Source organism: Rhipicephalus sanguineus, chromosome 11 (assembly GCF_013339695.2).
Source record: "Rhipicephalus sanguineus isolate Rsan-2018 chromosome 11, BIME_Rsan_1.4, whole genome shotgun sequence".
Lineage (NCBI taxonomy): Eukaryota > Metazoa > Arthropoda > Arachnida > Ixodida > Ixodidae > Rhipicephalus > Rhipicephalus sanguineus.
Window position 1 is genome coordinate 43,460,111 of NC_051186.1, and position 25,048 is coordinate 43,485,158.

At 48.5% G+C, this 25,048-nt stretch overlaps 1 protein-coding gene across 1 annotated transcript; it reads left to right on the forward strand.

The window, feature by feature from the left end:
• Window positions 1-23,519, forward strand: LOC119373356 (uncharacterized). The gene is made up of 6 exons (XM_037643381.2): window positions 1-268; window positions 9,938-10,097; window positions 11,265-11,358; window positions 12,300-12,414; window positions 20,574-20,671; window positions 22,834-23,519. Exons 1-6 carry the CDS (start codon window positions 121-123, stop codon window positions 23,425-23,427), a joined length of 1,209 nt encoding a protein of 402 aa, XP_037499309.1. The 5' UTR covers window positions 1-120; the 3' UTR covers window positions 23,428-23,519.
• Window positions 23,520-25,048: the final 1,529 nt, after the last annotated feature.

The window sequence follows — 25,048 nt, forward strand, 5'->3', positions numbered from 1 at the left end:
CCGGCTCCCGTCGCGTTGAGAATACGTCGTCGCCGTCAGCTGCTGTCTACCGGTCGCCATCGCCCTCTCCTCCGGGATCAACGCCGACGACGTCTTCGCGCCGCGGTCGCCGGCTCCGATATGGCCTTGTACACCCATGACTTGGAGGCCTTGGTCGCCGAAGTCGAGAAGCACCCGGTGCTCTACGACCCGGGTCATGGCAAACAGAGGGACATCATGAAGCGGTTCCAGGCTTGGAGGGACATCGGCAAAGCCCTGAACGCTACACGTGAGTACATGCACGGCACGTGTTCGCCGGCGGCGCCTTTTCTTCTCCCCATAGATGGAAGTGTGAGTGCTACGGATTTCCATTTTCTAATGATAGACTGTTTTACAATAGCATACGCAACTGAGGTTAGCGTTCGTTGGGTACGATGCGCTGTTTCCGCAACTCAACGTGGGTACCCAGGAGGATAGCGCACGACGCACGCGCAGTAGCGACGAACGTTAACGCGAAGCTTTGCGTACCCTATTTTAAAACTGCCTAATGTCGGAGTCACACTGACCTCCTCCCTAGCTCGTAGCGTGCGCGCTGCAACGTTTCTAAGATAAAACTCTCTAGGTAGATGTGGGAATCATTTGCGCAACGCAAACTATAAACTTGCGCTGCAAAAATGACGTTCTCGCAACCAACTAGCCCGCATTACCTCTTTGACTGCTCTTCAGTAAAATTTCTTTCTAGTGTCGGGGCCTTGAAGCGACGTGCGTACCCACTGCCTTGCGTTCCTTTGTATACTCTGGCGAACAGAAGAAAAGCACGGGAGGGTACAAAGTGGTACGCAAGAACGCGATGACTCAGTGGCTAGAACGTCCCAGGTATTAAAACTGTCTAGTGTCAAATGGATAGTAACCAACTCGCAACTGCACATTTCTTGTAATCAACATACGTATGTATGTGCAGTCGCGCTCAATGCTCGCTGCAACGTTGTGCCCGACGCTGTGGTTGAAGGGGCCTCAAATCTGCAACGCGTTATATTATTATTATTAATTTATTAGATCGCTGGACTCATGAGCGCTCAACTGTCCACTTCCATCGCCCACATCTTCGGTGTGCTTCAAACTAAGTTTTAAACATGGATTCATGATTTTCGTTTGCAGCTAAGCCCAACACAGCGACGGCGAATGAGACAGAGACAAGCGTAACCATTGTCTTTTTTTGTCTGCTCTGTAAGGCTACGATCATGGTTTACGAAAAAAAAAAAAGGACGATTGGAAGCAGGCTTTCCTGCAATGTTTCTTTTTTTTTTTTCTTTTTACACCAAGCACTGTTCTTCACAGGCTGCTTATTTCGCTCGTTGTGCTTTTGACGCTCCCAGTTTCAGCGAAGGTAGGCGAACACCACAAATGATTTTTCCAAAAATTACTATGGGATTGTTAGGCCTCATTGTTGCCTCTCGGCTTACGCATTGTTAACGAGGGACCTGTCGTTCAAGGGACTCACTGGAACTGGGAGCGGCAAAAAGCACAACGAGCGAGTAAAGCAGTTTGTGAACGATGATGCTTGTTTGAAAAAAAGAAACATTGCAGGAATGTCGTCTTGCAGATTTTTGCAATTCGTTCGTTGGCACTTTGTAAAATAGTTACCGCGCACCAGAAAAGATTTTTAGCGCAGGAAACACAGACGACACAGGAGCGATCGCATGTTGCCTCTTGTCTTCTTTTTTGTCTGTGTTTCTTGGACTACAAATCGCTTCTGATGTACAACCTGCAGGAAGAAATCGCCACAAATACTGCGCATGCAGGAGCAAGCTTGTTTCCCAAACGAACAAGATCGACTGCGGTCCAGCTGAACAAAGTGTCTTGTCCCCCCTCCCCCCTCACATTCTACACTCGTCCACACACTTCCGTTTCTCTCTGCCCACCTAGAGAGCTTAGTACAATGCGTGTCATCGCCGCAGTAATTTTTTGAAAAGCCTTTGTGGTGCTCCCTCACACCTTCTCTGGAATGTGTAGGGGTGAGCGCACTTCAAGTGAGAAAAGCATTCTTTACCGCAGCGGTCGTCGAGTGGTTATACGCCCCGACACACGGGCAAAAGTGAAGTACCTCGCAGTAAACTACTTTTGTTACTCCGATAGACCCTTCGCAGAAAGAACTTGCGCCGATGATCGACGCACGACACCGTACAAAGTTCTTCAGGTGCACGCTTCGTGGCATCCCCGATTAGACCCGGTTCCTCGCATGTATGTACGTCCAACGTACACATTCCAGTGCAAACACTATGGACAAATCAATTGACGCTGCCGAAATTCGACATGGCTGCTCTTCGCTGCCTCGACAGTGCATTTTAAGAGGGGTCACGCATATTTACAAGCACCAGAGGATTATCGCGGCAACCCAGGTGCCTCCGTTGAACGGTTGCATTGTTTAGTTGTGCGCGCTCTATGCCAGAGCACGGCCGGACTAGAGGGGCGGCACGTGTCCGGCCGTGGCCAGAGAACACCCTTCAAGTGGCATTCACAAGGGGGAGAAGAGGGGATTGCGGATCACGTTACAACGTCACGGATTAGCCAATGGCCGCGGAGGGGTCGTTGCGAGAGAAGCCAGTGGGAGAGGAGAGGCGCGGAGGGTAGATGCGGGAGAGGCTTTCCCGAAAAGGAACTTAGTAGGGAGGAAGGTACTCCTTTGTCGTGGATAGACGTGCTTTTGTAAGTGTAGTAGCTGTGTGCACATCGTGGGCTTACCAGGCACGTCAACAACACTGGCGTTTAAAGGGCAACCTATGGTGAGACGTAACGTCAGCCCTCACGTTAGAGTATACATACGTCAGTATTGTGGAAACTAAGTTCACTTTATGGTGCAGTCATGTGAATATCATTGTAACTTTCGTTAATGTATTCCTCCGGGGTCGAGCAATGCTTCAATATAGCTTTCTGAATCATAGGAATACAAACTTAATGTTTGTTAGACTGGTATAAAAGTGGAGCCAACACTGGAACCACAGACGTTAATCTGATATGACGCCCGTATCGTAGGAGTGCATATGTAGTGTTTATTGCTTTCTTGTAAAATTAGATAGCCAGCACCACAACCACAATGGACGTTGCACCGATATTACGCCTGCATAAGCTGTTTTTCCAAACCAGTTTATAGACCTGGCGAGGCTCTGTGGTAGAATACCTGATTGCCACGCAGAATGCTTGGGTTCGATTCCTGCTGAGCTCTTAATTCTTTCCATTCGGCCAACGCTGCCGATGTCAGTTTTTCTTAACGCTCTCGCATTTAAATTACAAATGTCTGTTCTCGCCACTCCTTAGTAGATATAAACTGTCGATCACCTATTGCGCATACCCGTACACCGCGGCCCGTGGTAGACGGGTATGTGCCGCACGTGTCTGGAGGAAAGGATTTGACGACGTACGCGGCAAGTTAAGGAGGTGATCATGAGAGCACCCAGACGTAGGCGGCTGGCTAGATAGATAGATAGATAGATAGATAGATAGATAGATAGAAAGAAATGCTCAGTGTCAAAAGTTCGCTAAGAAATGCTTCGCATTTAATAATTATTGTTGGGGTTTAACGTCCCAAAACCACGATATGATTATGAGGGACGCCGTAGTGGAGGACTCCGGACATTTTGACCATCTGCTGTTCTTTAACGTGCACCTAAATCTAAGCACACGGGCCTCACGCATTTTCGCCTCCATCGAGAATGCGGCCGCCGCGGCCGGGATTCGATCCCGCGACCTGCGGGTCAGCAGTCGAGCCCCATAACCACTAGGTCACCGTGGCGGGTAATTAAATGTATATAAAGAGAGGTTGGTGCCAACGCCTGGCGCCGGCTACCCCTCTTCTCTTGCACAATAGTTGTCGCGAAGTAGAGAACAAACACAAGGCTACACAATGGCACATTGTAGAACACTCACGCACTCGGTCGCAGTCCTTCGATACAATATAGTGTCCACAATGAACACTAAAGTTTACAAAACACGAGTATTCACACAAGTGAAATGTCCACGCATAACATAAAACTTCCCTAAGATGTCGCAGCCGATCAAGTTTTTTTTTAAATGACGCACCCTACAACTGCAACAGCTTTCCGTACTACAGAAAGAGATCGCCGGGAAGGCCAGACTTCAGTAAATATAACATATGAAAAGGAAGACTGATGCGCATAGACAAGTCACATGATCTAAAAAAAGAGGTGGGGGGGGGGGGCTATATGCTATCTTTTTGCGATCGCATCGCTCCCCCTTGTCAGAGGGTATAGCGGCATTGCAATTAATGCACTGACCATTGCGCCCGAAAACGACAACAGTCGTCGTTATGTCTGACGTGCCACTACGAACTTTTCAACTGACTCAGCAGAAATTTGAGCAGTATACGCGCGAAATCATGACCAGGATTTGGGGACATATGCACGTAGCGCCATCTGTCATCGGGGACTGCAGTGGCCTGCCGTAACTGAATGGGAAATAGGCGAAAAAAATCATATCTGACGAAAAAATACAGATATCAAAAACGACTCCCGGTTCTATACAGCAGAGACTTACTTGAACATTCTGTTAAAATTACAGTGTGGCGCTACTAACCGCGTGGCTTCCCAAAGTGTTTAAAATTTTGCAATGGGGCCCCATGTATTTCTAATGGGCGGTGTTCAGTTACCCTGGGAAGCCACAGGCTTTGTAGTGCGATACTGCAATTTTACCAAAATGTTCCAGTAGGTCTCTACTATATAGAACCCGGGTCGTTTTTGATAGCTTGCTTTTTTCAAGAGATATGATTTTCTTTCGCATATCTCCCATTCAGTTACGGCAGGAGGCCGTCGTTACCGCCGAGAGATGGCGCCACGCACAGATGTCCCCAAATCCTGGGAATGCTGAGTTTTGAAGCGAGACTTAAGAGAAGGGAGCGCCACTCGGCATATACCACACGGGCATTTGTGATCGCACTCGGGGCTCATGATCTGAATTGCGCTCGATCCGCATCATGTGCTGCTGCGCATTCTCGCACAATCGGGCTTCGACATGAATCCATGCCATTAATGCTGCTTGTTTGGCGCACGGGTGGTCTTAGTTACTTTAAAGGGGCAACACTTTTCGAAGTAATCATCGAATGGCTTCATTAGAAAAGCTTATTGTCTCACGAATCGACTGCCGTAAAAATATTTGGAATCCGTTAAAGGCCAACTCCGGCGATTTTTCGAGGTCAGTGGATCTCGGTAAAATTCGCTGGCTACGTTCCTTTTCACGTTCCCGTTATTTATGCCAAATTACAAGCTGGAGTGATACGGAGATTCATTACAAATGAATTTTATTGATTGCCCCGACTTTCCCACGCCCCACCACAGTAGTCTATAGACCAGATTTTTCTTAGCCTCGTAGCGCGAGTGTCAGCCGCGCCGCTACTCTCGACACCAGGCGCCGCCTGGTGGTGCAGACGACGGCGGGGGCTGCTGATGGCGGGAGGACACAAGCGAACACGCGCTTGCGTCGCGTGTTCGCTTGTGTCAGTGCTTTCAGAGCTGTTAGAAAGTTGCGGTCTCAGTTGCTTGCTTGCCGCACACTCGGCACGGCAGTGCAATGTATAAAAATTCGTCCGGGTGGCACTGCGCCGTCGTTGGGTGCCCGAACAACGAGAGAAAAAGGAAGCGGCTGATGCAACAGACCTGCGACGTTCACGGGAACACGAGCGGCTTGTGTTTGTGCAGCGTGTATTCCAGACGTTTTCAAGGCCCCTGATTTCGATAAATAATATGTGAGCTGGTGCTTTTGCTCAGGAGGCCATATTTTCTACCTATTCAAACGGCTGCACTGCAAGTGTATGGGTTAAAACAGGACCACCTGCTGGATGAAAAAAAATAATAATAAACTGAATTACTAGAACGACAACGACGAATCTTAATTTGATAAAGACAGTATTCATGCACCTCACCAGATATTTTCTCAAACTGCGAAGCCAATTAACAAATGTTTCTTAATTTTGCCTGAAGACTTACAGGCGCCACCGCAGCTGCCGAGTGGAAAAAAGCTTCAGTTATCAACGTGCACAGAAATTTGAACACGTGGTTGTTTAATCTTGCTTCTGAAATCCAAAATGCGACCACCTTGGTTGTAAATTTGTTCAAAAAGGCGCAGGTAAACCTCGATGTAACGAACTGTTTCCCTTTTTACAACTTCATGTCTATAGAAGATATGTATTTTGAACCTCACAGCCGCGAGGCATTTCGACCTGTGGTTTCATAACAACGAAGTTTTACTGTGACAGCAAAGGAAGGTCGAGGCGATAAAATCCTGATCCGGCTCAATTGTGATCGAAAGTGCCCGTGTGACAGGGATCTTGTCATTGCAGGGGCGATCCTTCAATTGCAGTTAAGTATATCCTGAACGAGGCACGTCGCGACAGAAAGTGCACGCGTGTGCGCTGCTTGGTCAGGATCGAACTCAATCACTATCGGATTCAAACGTAATCTCTGCTACAGCGTTCTGCGTTCAAAACTGAAATAGTCGCCTAATTAAATTCATCCCGTTGCATTTTGCGAGAGAGCACAAAACAGCCATCGTGCAGCACAAAGTCGGACGGTAGCGCGGCACGAAAATATCTGTCGCTGCTGTCTTTCAGAAAAAAAAAAAAGAAGATACAGCTTACTAGGCTTCATCTGGCCGTTATCATACGCAAATGCGTAAATTTAAAACGTTTCTTGATATGATACAGTTCTAAAAGAAAGAGAGTGGACAACTGCACGGCGTTGCAACTATTCAAACTTTCGTGACGATGTTGCTGAACGTTCTCGCGATGTTTGGCAAGCTCCCTGGCACAATTCCACTGTTCGAAAATGTAGTCGTATGAAAGAAGATGCACGTTCCGACATTCAGAGAAGACTGAGCGGCTGCAGCGCTCGCGAATCTGCCATCGCCCGCTACTGAGAGCCACAAACGTGGTGTACCGCGCTGTACGCTAGCGCGTTTCAGCAGCCCCCAAGCAAATGCTCGCACCGCGGCGCCTCGGTCGGCCAAACATGGCGGCCCCCTACGAGCGCTGGAAATGGGCCTTTTTCAGGTCTGAACAGCGCCTCTAGTGGAGATCGCTGAAATCGAAATTGAGGGTCCATGGCCTCCGAAGTTGCCCGCCGCGTGCCGGTAGACATTCTCGGAGGCCTGGTATTTTTCGGGAAAATTTGCAAATCTTCCACGCCAGGTGGCGTTCAGTTCGCTCCTGTCGCCACGCTTTGACCCTCAAAAAACATGGCGCGCGTGTCGTCACCGCCGCCGCGCATGCGCAGACTACCCTTCTGAAAAAGGCCCATTTTGGTCTATAGACTACCGTGGTGGGGCCATAACCACTATAGTGGCTATGGCGCTCGACTGCTGACCCGAAGGTCGCTGGATCGAATCCCGGCCGCGGCAGCTGTTTACATGGCTTGCACGTGACGTCACAGACAGGTTCTCTGCGCTGGTTCACCAACATGGCGCCTACCGTGACCTTTTTATCTGATTAGAGTGTCATTTCAGCCGAGGACAGCCAGTCGTTCCCTCCCGGCGCGTTCTTTTGTGCTCTCCCCGCTTTCTTCTGTTCGCCAGCTGCGCCAAGGGGGAACACAAAGGATTAGAGGGGGCACCGGAACTAATCTGATGTCACCGTTTCTTGCTCCGCACGTTCGAGCAAGAGTTCACCCTGCGTCTCAACGAGTTGGTTCGCCAAGATGGCGGCCACTGTGACGTCGGTGCAAGCTATGTATTGTGACTACGAGCGGAGTCACAGGGATTTGCCGCAAGCGTTTTCTCTGCCTTTTCGCACCAGCGAGCGCGCTGAAAGCTATACGCAGGAAGGGGGATGACAAAGGGGCAAGAAGATGCGTCCCTTCGGCAGCGCGCGTCATGACACTGAGCACTTTCTTTTCAATTTTTCTTTGAACGCGCGGCTTACTTTCAGTGTGATCGCGGGCACGTGGCGGCATCTCGCGGCGGCCGCGGTAACTAAGGAGGTCACGGTGCTGAAATCAGCCAATGGCCGCAGGCTTGGGTGTATGGCATCACCTGTAGAGAGAAGATGGAGCGATTTCTAGTTGGCGTTGAGAATTAGTTGCAAATTCCGGGCCGCGTGCTGGCTCGCGTGTTCTCATGAGCCTCGATTACCGATCGATCGGCAGCCTTTTCTGACCATGCTGAAAAAGTGCTGCAGGGCCCCTTTGAAGCGATCCGTTCACAAGGTGTATTATATTCAACCTGTATTATGGGCAGTCGCGTGTGGCCGAATTTAATCCGCCTTTTTCGCGGTGCCACGGCGCACGCGCCCATCCCCTGGCGGAAAAGTCGTTAAAAGTTTTGGTATATGGTTCCCGCACGCCGCTCGATCTCGGAGGCTTTCATTCTGGCAATTCTGGATCGTCACGCGAAACTCCGCCACCCTAGCTATCAAAACGGTTTCAACGCTGGAAGGCAGCGCAGGAGCATGAAAAAGGCAGATTCTCAATATGAGGCTTTAGAGTGAATGACATTCCGGTTACTGGTAATGAAACTTTAGTGACCGTACGTCGAGTACGTACGTCAAACCGCAGTGCCTTATTAGAGTCTTTTAGCAAGTTACGGAAATACGGTAAGGCAGTACGGTAGCGTTCCTCCTTTCCCGCTGCTTGTCCTTTGGCCGCTCAACGACCGGGTAAGGAGGAGCGGTACCGTACTGCCTTACCGTATTTGCGTACCGTATTTCCGTAACTTGCTAAAAGACTCTATTGACACGTTTTCGTGTTCCAATATGCGAGTGTTCTTGTAAAAAAGAAACGAACCTTTAATGAAGACATCATATTCACGATTCATGATTGCGCGGCTGCGAAATATTTACTCGAGTGCTGAAATAGAATAAACCTGATAACCGAAGTGATGGCACCCCGTGTTCGTATGGTTAAGGGCAGGACCACCAGATGGAGCGACCAATCAGGCCGCACTGTGCGGCCTAAAGCCTCCCATTTACGTCATCGCGTAGTCGGCAAACGTATACGTGAGACGGCTGATCGGGAGACCTTTCGGTCACGCTGCAACGTCCACGCATCCTGCATTACATGTTTCCGGGGATCGTATGATCCGTCGATAGGGGTGAGTGAGTGAATAATCTTTATTACAAGATCCGGCTGGCTTGTGGTCCGGGCTAGACCGCACAGGTAGAGAGGCCAGGAGACCTTTGTTCTCCGCGGACCTTCCCGCCACAAGGACGCCGTCGAAGCAGACTGACAGGACTGATCTTCGCCGCCCGATTACACGGGTCGCGAAGGGGACGTCGACTAAACACCAACACAATGCCGACGGGACCAAAGTGGTTGGGACCGCACCGTTTCCTCCGTGGGACAGTCTCTGATCTTTCTTTCTTCTTATTCTCGCTTTCACTTTCCTTTCAAACCTTCTAGTCCTTGTTTACAATAAATCAGTTTTGAAACGGTTACCAACGGGTCGAGTCGTCTTGCTTTCGAGGCTCCTGCCCTCGCGGCCCAAGCCGTCCTTCTTAGCTAACGCGCAGTGAGCAGTGACGAGTAAGTCTCGTATAACTGGCGATAGCAATTAAGAGTCAGCAACGAAGTTAGGGCGCGAGTAATCGTCTACAACCTTAGCCTCCTAGGTCGGCTGGATAGCCTATTTTGTGTTCTTCGACCTCCGAGCAGAGCAGCGCTATCCGCCACCGCTCTCGGAGGGCCTCAGGAAAACGTGTTGATATGTTGGGACATTCCCACGGTATATTTTTGTATGAAGCCTTTCCTGTTTTGCATTTGTTGTCCGGGCATATGTGTTGGTAGCTCGTGTGGGTTTGGGTATAGAGTTCGTTTGTAACTGTCGGTATTCCGCCGCTTGTTTTCTGTCTATATACTCTGGTGGGGTGCGGTGAAGACGCGCCTAGCTTGTCCCTCTGTAGTGTTCCGCGTATTCTCTGTGTAGCCGTTGATACGACGCATTTCGGTTCCGTTATGTGCAGCATCCACGTGCAAGAAGCAGTGGCGGAGCGTGCGCGACCGGTTCGTGCGCGAGCAGCGGCTGTGCTTGCTCTCCTCCCGACAGGACACCGAGGCCCAACGCCACGCCAAGTGGGGGCTCTACAAGCACCTCGGTTTTCTGGCCAGGTGCGTCAAAGCACGGTGAGTCGGCTTTCTTTCTTTTTTTTTTCAACAGTGCACACCACGCTCTACAATTAAGAACTTACGTTGATTGTTTTCTGAATTATTTTATTCGTAATAAATCCGTGCTATGTACGCTTAAACCTCATTATAACGAACACTGATAGAGCGAATTATCGGTTATAGCGAACAAAACGTACGGACAGTTCACTCTCCCTCCCGCTAAGAGCGTTTATGGTCGGCGTTTGCTGAAGTTTTCCGGGTCAAAAGCCTAGTCAACTCCCGGCAGGAACAAAACACGTGAATATAATCTTTCACCTGTGCTTAAAACTACCTTCTTAGCCGGAATAAAGTTCGATAATGTGAAGGGTCGTGATGTATTGTTTTTAGTGCCGTAACTTGAAATTTCCCGATACTAGTTTTCTTATCTAGTGTTTTGATATGTTTACATTTAAAGTGCATATTTGTAACTTGCGCTAATATTGCTTTTCTTAAGTAGTGCTTCCACGTGTTTTCATTGAAATGAATAATATTCAATATGGTTTCCGCCATGCCGCATTATACTGTATTCTCGAACAAATACTATTCTATAATGACTATGTGTTCGTACGCGACGCATATCGCTCTGTAATCGTATTATCGCATATTTTTCATTGGACCAGCAACTAGCCTTCTGCTACGGGTTCAACCAGTTTTTTTAAAACAGCGAACCTGTTCTAGCTCGGCGTAAAGTGTGTAGAGTGTGTGACCGTGCCCGAAAACTATCATCATCATGAACGGGTATGCTCCACAAAATTTGGGCAAATCCCACCACTCACCGCTACGGCGTGGCCTGTAATAATCCTCAGAACCGAGTACAGAGAGAGAAAAAGAGAAAGAAAGAAAAAGATAAGAAGAAAGAGAAAAATTATTGCCGAAAAAATTTTTTCGCGAGGTCGGATTCGATTCCGCGTACACTCGATCCGAAGGCGAGCGTCGTAACCGCTCGGCTATCCAGGCACGCTCGCAGAGCATAACATAGTCTTGTATAGTATAGTATACCAAGGGTTTGGGTAAGGGAAGTGATGAGAGATGTGAGGGTCAGGAGGAGGGCTTAAACAACTCCGCCGTTCAAATCTGGGTCAGCCGACTGTGCATAGACAATGTAATTATCTTCTTTGTTCGCTTGTTTTTTCTTTTCATTATCAGGCCCAATGGCAAGCGTGCCCTCAATCATCACACCGGTTCCAAGAAGAAATTTGGCCGCACAGGCCGGCTGAGACCCTTGCGGCCTGCTGTACAGGTAATGCAGGCTGTGGTTCCATTGTATATAAATATACGTTCGTCACGTGATTGGGGAACTTAATTAATCAAGGATAGGGCCGGGTGTAGTCAGAAATTTTTTTCAGAAGAGGGGGGCGGGGGCATTGGAGTTTAACCACCCTTTATGTTTGTTCGTGCGTGTTTGTATGTGTGCGTGTACATATAGATATGCAAAAGTGAAGCATTGTAGGGAAAGGGATTTACGTTTACGTTCACGTCTACGCCATTCTCGGTTCCGACCGTGTTGCGCAATGTTTCCGACACCCAGCGGAACAGCAGGAGACATACTCGAGGCATAGAGACTGGGAAAGCGAACCAAAGTCCCCACTTCATCCCACATTCGACAGGCCAGGAACTAGCGCCGAATACTAAAAAGCACCCACCCGCACTTGCGTAGACTCCGCAAGGTATTTCCGGAAAACCACAGCGACAAGCGTCCGTGGTGCGACTGCACCCCGACACTCGGAAACATAGCGTACCAGTGCACACAGCGTCCGCGGCAGACACCATCTCGCCGCTAATTAAAGACAGACTCGTAAAGTGGTCGTGGGTTGCGACTCTCCGAACTGGACTTCGGAAGCCAACAGGCGACCCTCGCCCAAGCTCGGCGATCCGCAATTGCCAGTGGGGCCCTGGACGATGGGCTCCACCCACACTAACCAAGGAGCCCTGTGCTTATTAAAGTTGTTTCTGTCTCCTCCTGTACATTTTTCTCCTTCATGAATTATTACTATGCTGATCTGAAAGTGCCAAACACGCGTGAGGATTGACAAGTCCGTGTCAGAAATGGCATATCACCAATGTCGTAAAAAGGAAGCGTTGTGTCCGTTTGGAGTAAGGAACAAACTGATGCATGCCGCAGCGACATTGCTGTAAAACGCCCAGTTGAGTCAGTGTTCGCATTTTCGCGCGCATGCGCAGCCCGTGCAAGCCGTCCAGCTGGTGCAGAGCTCGGCTGAGGACAAAGGAGTGGAGGCCGCCGACTACGACACGGGATCGGAGTGCGTCATCTTTCACCCTGAGGTCATCACTCAGAGTAAGTGATGTACGACCTTATGCAGTGCCTCCTTATGACGTATATTACGTTTACTCTTTTCGAGCTTTGAACTCGAAACCTTTATGGTCGATTCCACGAAAGATAAAAAAATGCTGTATACTTGATGTTTCCGATTTTCCTGATAATTTTGTATGTTGTGCACATATGACTGCACAGCACGAAATCGCAGTTCGTTTTCAAATAAAAATTTTTTTCAACACAGGAAAATTCGACAAGCGTCGCCGGTTGGCGACGACCATTTTACGAAGAGTGCGTTTTCGTAAATTCGCAACGATGCTGGCAGCTACTGAAGCTATATATTACAAATATCTTTCATTAGCTCTTATCATTTCATGGAATTCTGAGCAAATGATGTATTTTAAAAAATTCACGAAAAACGCTGCGTTTTTGAAAATCACTCAAATTTGGGAGGCTATGGCTACTTCTGTGAACATCTTAGCTTGTTCATAATTTGCAGTATGAATAGGCCTTTATGTGAATAATGAACCTCTGCATTTGTATTTCTCTAGTAATTTTCAAAGTAATAAATTTTCATGCTCGAAACATCAAAAAGACAAAAGTGCTCTTCGATTCAAAAATCTATAATAAAAAAACTCCAATATCAATTTTGTTCAAAGTCCCCCAAAATGTCCTCAAAGCACCGAAGAATGATATTATGAAAAAACATGTTGCATCATTCTTATTAGAACAGCAGAAAATGTCAAACATTGTTTCCAGAGCTTGGTTGCTACTGCGTACAGGACATCTCTTGTGACAAGAAAATACAGTTAACACCTCTTTTTTCTTCTCTGAGCTTCGCTAAACAACAGTGCCGATGTATTTTCGGTAAGTGGGAACTGTTTCGTAAAGAAAAAATATCGTTCCAATCAAATGCATTTGCGACACCATTTATATTCCTCGTCGACGGGCAGCACGGGCATTTTTATTCCTCTGTATTATGTTTTGACTAAATGCGCTTATATAAACGCAACGAAGCTAAACGAGAAAATCGTGTAGCTGAGTCGATCATGCATTGTTAGAATGTGAGAAATCGCAAATGGCGACAGTGGCGAACGGCGAGTACCGCAGTGCAACCTAAGGACAACAGCCACACACGGTTTGCCAGGCTTTGTCGCTCTGCACGAGAAAATACTGGGATCGATTGCGTTGGTAACACGATACATTTTTCACCGCTCGTCGCTCTCCCGCCAGGGCTCTGGATCCGCACCGTGCGCATCGTGTGGCGGATCGAGTGGTCCGCGCTCTACGCCTTCGTGTAAGCGGAGTAGCGCGCGTTGCGCGGAGCGGTGCAAAGGGCGGCTCGATAGACGCCTGCTTGAGCAGACGGCAGCAACGAGCACGGCTACGCCAGACAGCCAAATAACACCAGAGATAGAAGTTACGCTTCCAAATTGTGCTTTATTTTGGTGCGATCACTGTCCTACGCTCTGACGGCTATATGCTTAGGCGTTATAGCCATGACCGAATTTTTTGTGCGGACTACCTCATGGTGCACAAGAAGAAAATTCCGCTGCAGCGCAATTTTCGTTTTGTGGAAGATATCGGAGTCTCTCTTTTGCGGAGGGTCTTGAAGCAGGATGCGCGCTCAATTCAAGAGGGAGACCAGATCTGCCAGCACTGCTTCAAGAGATACAAGGACATGGTTTCATCTTACCCGGACTCCGGCGCTGCTGGTGACGCCTTTGTCCCTGAGGAAGAGACAGTCGGTGAGATGAACAAGTTCATTGAGTTTTCTACCATTTCACCACTGAGGCTCCCCAGTCGTATTCCTCAAATGCGAAGAAAAGCTTATGCATAAAGAAAACAGGAAGAAATTGAAAACGCCATTTCAATGAAACTTCAATCAGGAGTCAGTGCCATATTTGGGAAAACCGACAGTCTTGGGCCATCAAGCGAGAATTGTGGTGACTGCAATGAATGGCTGGCAAACTTGGGAAAAGCCTACCAAGCATCGACATCGTACCAAGAACGCCTGCAATTGTTGACACTACTGCCAGCAAACCTTGACACACGAATAATTCGAATCGCCATACCAAGTATATCAAGCTACATGTTTCAAAAGGCACGAAGTTGGCGTGAGAAGCACGGCGTGTGGGCTGTCCCACACGCCGTGCGTGTGGGACAGCCCACACGCACGGCAAGCGAGAAAGATGTGGAAACTGCCACGGAATATTACACAAAAGATGAATATGGTTGCTCACGGCAAAGCCCAAACAAAAAAGACGTTGTGGCTGTTCTTGTTGATGGTGAAAAGCAGTACATAGCCAGAAGATTTATGACTCGCTCAATACGGGAGGCATATCGTTGATTCAAAGAGCCTAATCCAGGCATTTCTATGGCGTTGTCAAAATTTTATTCACTGCGGCCTAGCTGGGTTCTTCTTGCTCCACACCAAGAAGTTTGTCTTTGTGTGTATTGTGCCAACACCACGCTTTGTGTTTCTGCATTGAAAAGCTTGATGGGTGATGTCTATACCATCGAGGACTTGAAGGAGTTGTGCATATGTTCGTGACCAACAATGCAGTGCTACCTAGGTGACTGTGAGTTGTGTCCAATGAGAGATGAAATAACTATCAGAACATTGGGAGCACCCTTCGAGGCTGACGTCACCTATGTGGTGTCGGAAAACGGCGACCTTACAAAGAAAACATCGCCGGTGCCTGTAAACAAAAATTAGCCGAGATGGGAGCTTTTCCAGCATATGAGCCCCTAAAACCCCCATGCCCCAATCATTTACTCCGTGGTAGCGGAGTGAAGTCGGCACATGTCGTCGTAAAACGCCCCTTGCTTAAAGAGGGAGTTTATGAACGACATGACCTAGTTAAACTCCCCACGGAGTTTTAGATCACGTGGTTAGAAACTCCCTATGGGAGGTTTAAAAAGTATTTTTGGTCGTGACGTGCGTGTCACGTGGTTAGAAACTCCCTATGAGAGTTTTTAAAACCATTTTTGGTCGTGACGTGCGTGCGTAGTTGAATGTGCGTGTGTGTACGGGCATCTGTTTAGCAAGCCGGTGTGAAGCTCCAGTGCCTTGTGCAGGTCGCCGTGTGAGCATTTGTCGACAGACAACGAAATTATCAGTGCAGCGAGGATTTGCAACGGCCGGTTGGTTTGTGTAGACGTGTAGGACTATTTTTTCCACTGAACCGTTCTGGTCAGAGACAAGTCCAACTAGCGCCAGCGTCCGACCGCGAACACATCGAGCTGGCTGTCCCGTGTTTATTCTCCCGTCAAGCGGCAATGCCCATGCACACGAGTGCAAACCTCCGACACGCCACGGATACCTCGCTTCAACGTGCCGAGTTACGAAGAAGTGCGAAGAATAATTTCATCGGTAACAAAAGTAAGCTGTTGCGATCGTCAGCGGGTTGTTTCTGAAGTTTCACCGGCTAAAAATTCGAAGCAGGAGAAAGTAGGCTTCGCTACGTCGTCGGCATCAAGCCGGCCGGCGGCCTGTGTGAGAGCTGCGCCGGCGGCGCGCTCGCTCCGACCACCGGCAACGCTTGCTTCTCGGAGTGTCACCGAACCGATGTTTCACCGGCTGCAACTTCTAAGCGGTAAGAAGGCTTCGCTAAACCAAGCCGGCGGCGTAGCGAACTCGCACCGCCACACCGGTCGCCGTGGTGAGTTCTACGAGCTCGCACCGGCCACCGGTGAAGCAAAGAATATGTTTCACAAAAAATAAAAGCTGCTGAAATGAATAAGTTTAAATTGTCTCTTTTGCGCCATGCAACCACCGCTGTCAAACGTCTAGCGAGAAGGCGAGCGCCGATACGAGACAGATTGAACCAACATGCGACCGCCGATGCACTGCGAGCAACAGGAACCGCGACTATACGAGCCGTCTCGTTCGTTTTAAGTGCATCGCTCCGTAGCTTAACGCGGATAGCGGACTCGGATAGCGGCAGTGTGTGTGTAAAATAACGGCGACGAAAACTGTACAGCAGCAAGCATTTTGTGATCGCGAGCTGTCGTTCATCGTATAGCCGTGCCGTACTCCTGGGAGAGACCTAGCGACGCCGCGTTTCTTCGCCGGTGTTGCTCGTGAATGTGTGCCGCTGAAGCGTTCGTGCACGACCGCTCGTGGTTCGTGTACGATTATATGCATTTTACAGACTCACGCACAGTACTGCTAAGGCGGATACATCCCATGCGACAGAGTGCCAGCTGATAATCAAAATTCGCTAATTAAAAAGGCGTTGAATATTAGGCGGGTTTATAGTAAAAGATAGGTGTGCCTCAGTGGTATCTATAAGCCCACCGCAAATTTACACGTACGCCACGAATGTTTGTTGCTTAATTACACGGAAAAGAAGTGTCCCGCCATCCGAGCTACATTGGAGGTCGAGATGTGGTGCCTATATATACTCGGTGACCAAAGTTTGTTTGTGAAGCGCGGGTGGCGAGCGGTTGACAGTGCGAGTGTTGTATTACTTTGCGAATGTTGTGTGCATGTTTGTGTACGTGTGATCGAGTTTGCGTGTTTCGATGCTAATTTAATTAAAGATTCTCTGGCGCATGGTGCGACAGCGAAGAGCATTTTTTTTTTTCGATGGTTATAAAAATTTACTCCCATACTTACCTGGAAAAGCTCCCCCATGGATGTAAACAAATACTCCCCTCAGTCCATCCAAAACCTCCGTCCTTAAGGGGGGTAAATTTTTTACTCCCCTGGACGGAGTATATAAAACCCCCACCGGGGCGTGCGCTAGAGGACAAGTTCATTTACTCCCATCTCGGCTTTTTTTTTTGCTTCATGACTTCCTTTGTGAAGGAGCTTGCCAACTGGATTTCCAAGTGGGTCCCGCACGACTATATACGACGAACACAATCTGCGGCAATTCATGAAGCAAAACAATGCGAGCAGCAAGCATTCTTTGTGCTGCATTTTGACTTCGCTGAAAACTGGACTGCAGTTCTTCCAAATGAGGTTCAATCCTGTCACTGGCACAAGAAACAAGTGTCAATTTTCACTTGTGTTGTAACTACCAGAAAGACAGCACGCAGCTACGCAGTTATAAGCGATGACATGTCACATGACACAGCCCACGCCTGCTTCGCGCTAAGCAAAATCCACGAGTGCCTTCAAATCTCTGCTGAAAGCCACGCCACCTATGTAAGTGATGGGGCTGCAAGACACTTCAAAAACAAATTTCAATTGTATGAGCTGTCACGCAAAGAATATAAGACAACAAACTGGCTCTTTCTCTGCAACGGGCCACGGAAAAAACGCATGCGATGGAATCGGTGGAGTCGTAAAGCATCAAGCATCTCTTCACAACCTACGGGCAGAAAGTTGCGGTGTAATACAGTCAGCAATTGAACTAGTCGCACAATTGCAAGACAAGCTGAATAATATTAAGCTGATCTATGCGCCGGCCTGCGAGATCGAGTGTTTCAGGAATGAAAAAAGGAAGGAATGGGTAAGCATCACCCGCGTGGAAGGCGTTCGTTCATGGCATGTTTGGCACTGCAAACCAGATGCAAAGCAAACAAAACGTTTTTGCCCGTGGCCAGAACTGCTGCCACCAATCTTCACGTAATCGATTCTTTTTAAACTTGCATTGATTGCATATGGTTTGACAATGTACACATTTGGGCCAACAAAAACAAAACCTCTTGGCGACCGCTCTCCAGAAGTTAATTTCCATTCCTGAAGAGACCTTGCCTTTTATACCAACCTCTCAATTCTGGCACAGCACGACATCATAAGAAACGCATGGAGGGAAATGCAAGATATGAATTATATTCAATTGACATAGATGAAAAAAGGAGGGTACAACTGGAAGTGCCTACTGTGGACTGAGGGATGTCTAAAACTGGCATGTAGTCGCAAACCACGCAAAAAATGCATTTGAATGGAACGATATTTTTCTTTACGAAACAGTTCCCACTTACCGAAAATACATCGGTACTGTTGTTTAGCGAAGCTCAGAGAAGAAAAAAGAGGTGTTAACTGTATTTTCTTGTCACAAGAGATGTCCTGTACGTAGTAGCCACCAAGCTCTGGAAACACAATGTTTGACATTTTCTGCTGTTGTTCTAATAAGAATGATGCAACATGTTTTTTCATAATATCATTCTTCGGTGCTTTGAGGACATTTTGGGGGACTTTGAACCAAATTGAGATTGGGGTTTATTATAGATTTTTGAATCGAAGAGCACTTTTGTCTTTTTGATGTTTCGAGCATGAAAACTTATTACTTTGAAAATTACTAGAGAAATACAAATGCAGAGGTTCATTATTCACATAAAGGCCTATTCATACTGCAAATATGAACAAGCTAAGGTGTTCACAGAGGTAGCCATAGCCTCCCAAATCTGACTGATTTTCAAAAACGCAGCGTTTTTCGCGAATTTTTAAAAATACATCATTTGCTCAGAATTCCATGAAATGATAAGAGCTATTTCCTCTTTACTTCTACTTCCGCTAAAATGAAAGACATTTGTAATATATAGCTTCAGTAGCTGCCAGCATCGTTGCGAATTCACGAAAACGCACTCTTCGTAAAATGGTCGTCGTCAACCGGCGACGCTTGTCGAATTTTCCTGTGTTGAAAAAATTTTTTATTTGAAAACGAACTGCGATTTCGTGCTGTGCAGTCATATGTGCACAACATACAAATCGGAAACATCAAGTATACAGCTTTTTTTTTATCTTTCGTGGAATCGACCTTATATTAAGTCACATGCGTGTGCTATCGCCTGATCTCAAGGATAACCCCCTTCACGCTGTGTGGAAAATAGAGTTATACTGCAGGGGCCCCAAAGTGGCTTGTGTACGCAAGCCCATACGATCCTTTGTACTCTCCTCGGGTACGGCTGGGAGTACAAAGGAACGCAAGAGCGTGCGTATAAGCAAGCGGCTTGGGGTACCCAGCACTAAAACTCTCTATTAGAGAGTTTCAGTGCCGGGTACTCTCTACTATGTCAGCGTTCTTTTGCACCGCCATTACGCAGCAGGAGTATATTTGTTTTGCTGTATGGAGACGCACAAGACCCATAACCGGCTGCGCATCTGCGCACGCTCAGTACACTGCGTTGCGCATGCAAGTACAGCAAGTTTAATTTGGTATCGGTATCGTGCTCATGTCATGCTGGTTGACATTCTTTGAGAAGCTGCGTAAAAGAAACGTGAGTGCACGTCATTGGGTGCGTCTTGAGCCAAATGACAGGTCGATCAGTTGATAAGGCTGTCGATAAGCGACGGTCCGGAGGAACACGGTCGCTGTCATGCACTCAAGAAGTGTACAACGATGCGAGTGCGGTGCACAGACGTCATCAAAGTGCTCCGATCGTACGAGTTGCTAAACTACCCACGGCCTCCATGTATCAGACAGAATCCATACACATATTGGTAGGAATTGCAGAGGTACACTGTCTGTGGCGCCACGTTTCGGTGGAGAAACACACTAATAAAGGAGCTTTTATCGTGTCGCGTTGCAGAGCGCTGCCACAGCCGTCGCGCATTAAAGCGAACAGTGCGTTTTCGTTAGCGGTTTACATTTCTTGCGGACGATATTGCTGCCAGAGAACGTTTCTGGAGCTTTCTTGAAAGCGAAGACTGCAGCGATGCGGCGTGTTTACTGTAGTCGCTGGCAGGTGGCGCGTCGGTTCGCTAACCTCCGCAGATTTGTCCATGAGCATGTTCCGAGTTTCGGAACGTAGTTTCGATGCTGGTTTGGTTCGAGAACATTGATATGTCCTCGTCGTGGCCGCCATGTCTGGGCACCAGCACGATGCGAAGTTTAGTCTGTGACTCCCAGTGCAAACTGTAAGGCGCTTCCCGGATCGGGAAAACGCCGTCGATTAGTCACTTTGGTGTGCGCGATTGAAGATACGCAGTTGTCAGACTTCTTAACGAACTATGCATGCGCGTGATGATATCCGCAAATTATTGTACTTCGAAGTGTCTGCAAATGTTGGCGTGCCTGCGCTGTTTTCACCTGCTATGCGCGATAAAAAGAAATACCTTACATTTTTGAAAAATGATATACTGCCTGCTATCGGTATTGTAGTTCACGCGTCCCTGTTGTCAAATTCGTCTTACGAACTGGGCCTTGCATTCTGTCCTGAAAAATTTCCTTTGTGCTGCGTGGGTGTCGTTCTAAAATAACTCCTCCTCTTCCGTTGTCCAGGTGTCCTGCTGTCAATGGTGAATGTTCCATCACCGGATGAAATCATCATCCCCGATCAACCGTCGTCCATGGACGTCCAGGACTCGACGACCAACTGCGTAAGTTGCAGTCCTTTTTTTTTTTTAACGGCGTAGCTCTTCTAGAGCTGGGCCGGACGACCGATGAGTGTCCAGGGTAGTCACGCTGCTGTTCCCAGATACTCAACCATAGATGGCGTAACTGCCTCGCTCGCGAACATGGCCTCTGAAATAAGCCGGCAGGGCGCCGTTGCCGGCTAATCTCAGAGGCCATGCATACCCCGAATAATAGGACTTTATGTCGCGGACGAAGCGGTAGCTGCACAGTGTAACTGGAAAGCGTGCCTCGAGCATGAATAGGGCCTTAAGTTACTGTGGCAGCAGTGAGTGTGGCAGGGGCTGCCACACGTCCTTTCCCGTGCATCTTCGCTCTACAAATAACGTAATCACAGACAACCACACAAAATCGCAAAACACCACAGGAAATCACGAGGGAAACACAGGAGAACCGCAGCTACGCTGTTTCTGCAGATTTCACACTGGGTGGAACTGGGGCAATTTTTTTTTCTATGAAGCTTGTTATGAGTTACAAATTTCGATGGCGGTGGCGTCGTCGTACGCGATAAACCCGGGCGCGGCATGCGTACACAAATGCGGCCCCCTTGAAGGTGCGCTGGTGACACGCGTATTATAGTACACTCATACCTCATAACAAAGTAGCATATGCCACGAAAACAACTTCGTTATATCCGAAAAGTCGTTATAAACGTTTATTTGTAACACTGTAGCTATGACAAGACTATTTTTCATTTACTTTGTTATAACCGATAATTCGTTATATCCGTGTTCGTTATAACGAGGTTTGAGTGTGTGCGCCGTTTTCCAATAATTGATGCTCTCTTGATAGTGAGCTTGTCGGCGATCAGCCCTTTCTGATATTGCAATCTGATACTTTATCGAGGTTACTCGCCATTTCACGTCGCCACGTTTCATTGTTGCCTGGATATGAATGCATGTGACCTCATGTTCCGGCTCCACGGAACGCGAGTCATTAGGCGCCATTGCAACCAACGTGTTTAGAACCGTTGATTGCAACTGCGCATGCGCGCCCTCACGCCACGCCTGCAGCCATTGGAGCCATTTCATTTCGTCGGGGAAAGAAAAAAAAACGAAAATGATAGGGTCCTACGCACACGCCAGGCTTCGCTTGCCTTCATTTTCTCCATAGCGGGGGTGATATTCTGGACATTTTCAAATTCCGCCATTAGTCAACTCTTATTGCCCCAGAGGGGTGCTGCGGCCTCTCTGGTTTGCTTAAAATGCCTCATTATGAAATTTTACAGCGTCCAGAATTACACCCCCAGAATTATTTTTAAAGCATTTCTCAGCCAGTACCTGCCGCTATATCGTGACTGGCAAACCGGTGGTGGCCTGGCCTGCCGTGTTTGCTCGCCTACAATCAGCACTCGCTAATGGGAGTGCGTCTATTACGTATACACGAAATAATTACTGTAACCGAATTTCGGAGGGTGGAAAACCCGAACCTCCACGCTCATTCTCGTGCCTAAAATTGTTGCTCTGTACCTTCCGAGGGCGGCATCGCGTCTAAATTTGGTGATCTTTCACGTCATTGACGTCAAAAGACGAATGACGTCACGACTGCGCAGGAAACTAACTAATCAGTTTACGAGCCTCGTTTAACACAATTTTACGTATTTCTGAAGTAAATTTTAAAGCACAATAGCAGCAATAAAAGCGTGAACTGCGGTGACCGAAAGAAATGTTAAATGACTTTGACTGAATGCCGCTGAGGTTTGCTTCAGGGATGGATGGATGGAATGAACTCTGCAAGATGCACACGCACGCGTTCAGGCTTCCCCACGTTGGGAATGAAAGGCTTAGCCTAACAGCCGCATCGCGTGCTTGCTGGACAGCCAATCCTGGTCGACTATGCTGGAGCTGCGCAGGGCAGCGTCCTACGTTGCCGAGGTAGCATCCGGGTTAGAATCGTTATACCTAGCCGTAGCCAGAAATTTTTTTTCAGAGGGGGGGGGGTTCAACCACGCTTTATGTACGTTCGTGCGTGCGTTTGTATGTGTGCGTGTAATGTACACATGCAAACCTGAAAACTATGGGGGCGGGTGTTGACCCCCACCCCGGCGACGCGAGTGGTTTGCCTCGTAGCCATCCAAAATGCTTGTCAATGGGAATTAATTGCGTCTGCGTATCTCTCTCGTTCGCAGGGCACAACTTCGGGACACGAACAGATCTCGCAGTCCGCGCAGCGTGAGCCGGCCGGAAGTGCGTTCGACCTCGTGACCGTGAAAGAGGAGCCGCTTTCCTGCGTTACGTCAGAGGAAGAAACCGGAAGTGCCGGCACACTTCTCGGCGACGGTGCTGCCGCCGCCGCCCCCGTGGGTGACGACGAGGCCTCCTCGCTTCCCATACCTCGTCGCGCTTCCCCGCAATATCGACAGGCGCTGCTGCGCCGCAAACGGAAGTCGGACCCGACGACCGAGCCGACCCCCAAGCGCTCACACCGTACCGGCGAAGACGACGTCGATGCCGACGGCAGCGACGGTGCCGACACCGACGTCGTCGGCAGCACCAACGCCCTGCTTCACCATCTGGTGCAGGCGACCGAAAGAGTCCGTGCCGCGGCCGACGCTACGACGACGTGTCGCTTGGCGCACGTAGATCCCGGCGAATCGGACACCATGTACCTGCTAAGCCTGCGAGAAAGGCTTAGGAGCTTCGGTCCGAGAGAGCGTAGCCTAGCGCTAGTCAGGATTCAAGAAGTGCTGCACGAGATAGAGTTCGGCACAACGGATCGTTGACTTATAGCACGCATGTTGGAATATAAAAGACCACGTGTCGAACATCATTCCATCATCATGAGCCATTTTCGTTTGTAATAAAAACAACGCTAAAGAATCCTGTTTCCGTATTATTAAGGCGAGACCCTCAGATGGCCTCAACAAACGCGAAAAGGGACCGTCATCGGCGGCTTCAACACAATCGAGCGATGCAAAAATCATGTGATGACGTCACATGTCGCAAGAGTGTGTGCCGTCATCGTGACGTCACATGCTGACGTTATCACGTGCCTCCGTCGCTTGGTCAAAAGGTACGCCGATCATGGAGGCACTGCAAAACCGTGCGAGGTGCAGAAATTTTCTAATTCCTCCGATCCCGGAGGCAGTGCAAAATTACATCGGGCGCAGGAAGATATCGGGGCAGTGGGGAATGAACGCTGAGAAGAAACAGAAGTGCATGGCTTTCGCCTTCGAGTCGCACTGTAGGCAAATGCGTATACGGGACCGTGTGAGTTTTTTTAATTGTGGATTTATACCTTTTAATTCCGTCGATCCTGTTCGACAGCTTGGATTTACATATCAAGATAGTTGGCCATCAAGGTGGACATGTTTGCCACGCGTGACCGGCAAAACCCATGTGGCTTCAGCAGACTATTCGATACAAAAATTTGGGCTATAGTTCAGGATTGACCGTTGGAGGCTACATGGCGGCAAACTGGCTACGTCACGACCTCTGTATAAGAATGAAAATTTCAGGTCGGCTACATGGCTACTTTCCAGCGACTTCGAGCATTTATTATTGGCTCATTTACTACTCATTTTTCATAGACTAGCCCTTGTTTCCAGGCTTTCACTGAGCTCGGCCAGCCAGGCGGCGCCATCGAGTGCCATACAGCCACCATAGCTGTGGTCGTTCAGCGAATCGGCATATGACACTTAATAACAGAGAGCTGAGCTAGTTGGTAAGTATGCATTCTAAAAAGACAGGGCGTGCAAACACGGACACAACAAAGAAGTCAGGACACCGGCGTTCGTGGTGTCCTGACTTCTTTCTTGTGTCCGTGTTTGCACGCCCTGTCTTTTTAGAACGGCATATGGCAGTATGATGCCGTGTGAAAAGATGAGAAAAGATATCAAAACAACACGCGCGCCAAAGCACCTTGGGTGAATGCCTACAATGACGACCGCGCGAGCGACCACGGTTATGGTAGTTATGGCGACTACCGAAGAAAAAATGTTGGCCCCGCCCACAGTACCACGGCGTGCTTGCCATTCACCTGTGAAAGCCAGTCGTGCTAGCTGGTATCGGCTCGAACCGTAGGCACCTTTTCTCCGGTAATGTAAATACTACGCGTATCGGTAGTGAAAGGTTCGTCGTTAGTATACCTAAAACATTACGTTTGGCTCAGTGGCCACGGCATGACGGGAAAGAGCATTCTCTGATGAGTGCCGATGCTGCCACATGGCGCATCTATTAATAACGGCGAACGTAAACCCGGCGTTAGTCGTAAGCAGCAGCCAGAGCCACGGAACGATCTACTGCTTCTCGTCGGCCGAGCAGAAATCTAATAACATGGAGGTTAGTTTCCTTCAAAGCTATTTTCAGCATCTCAATCTGATCGAGCTACACGGCACACGAAAA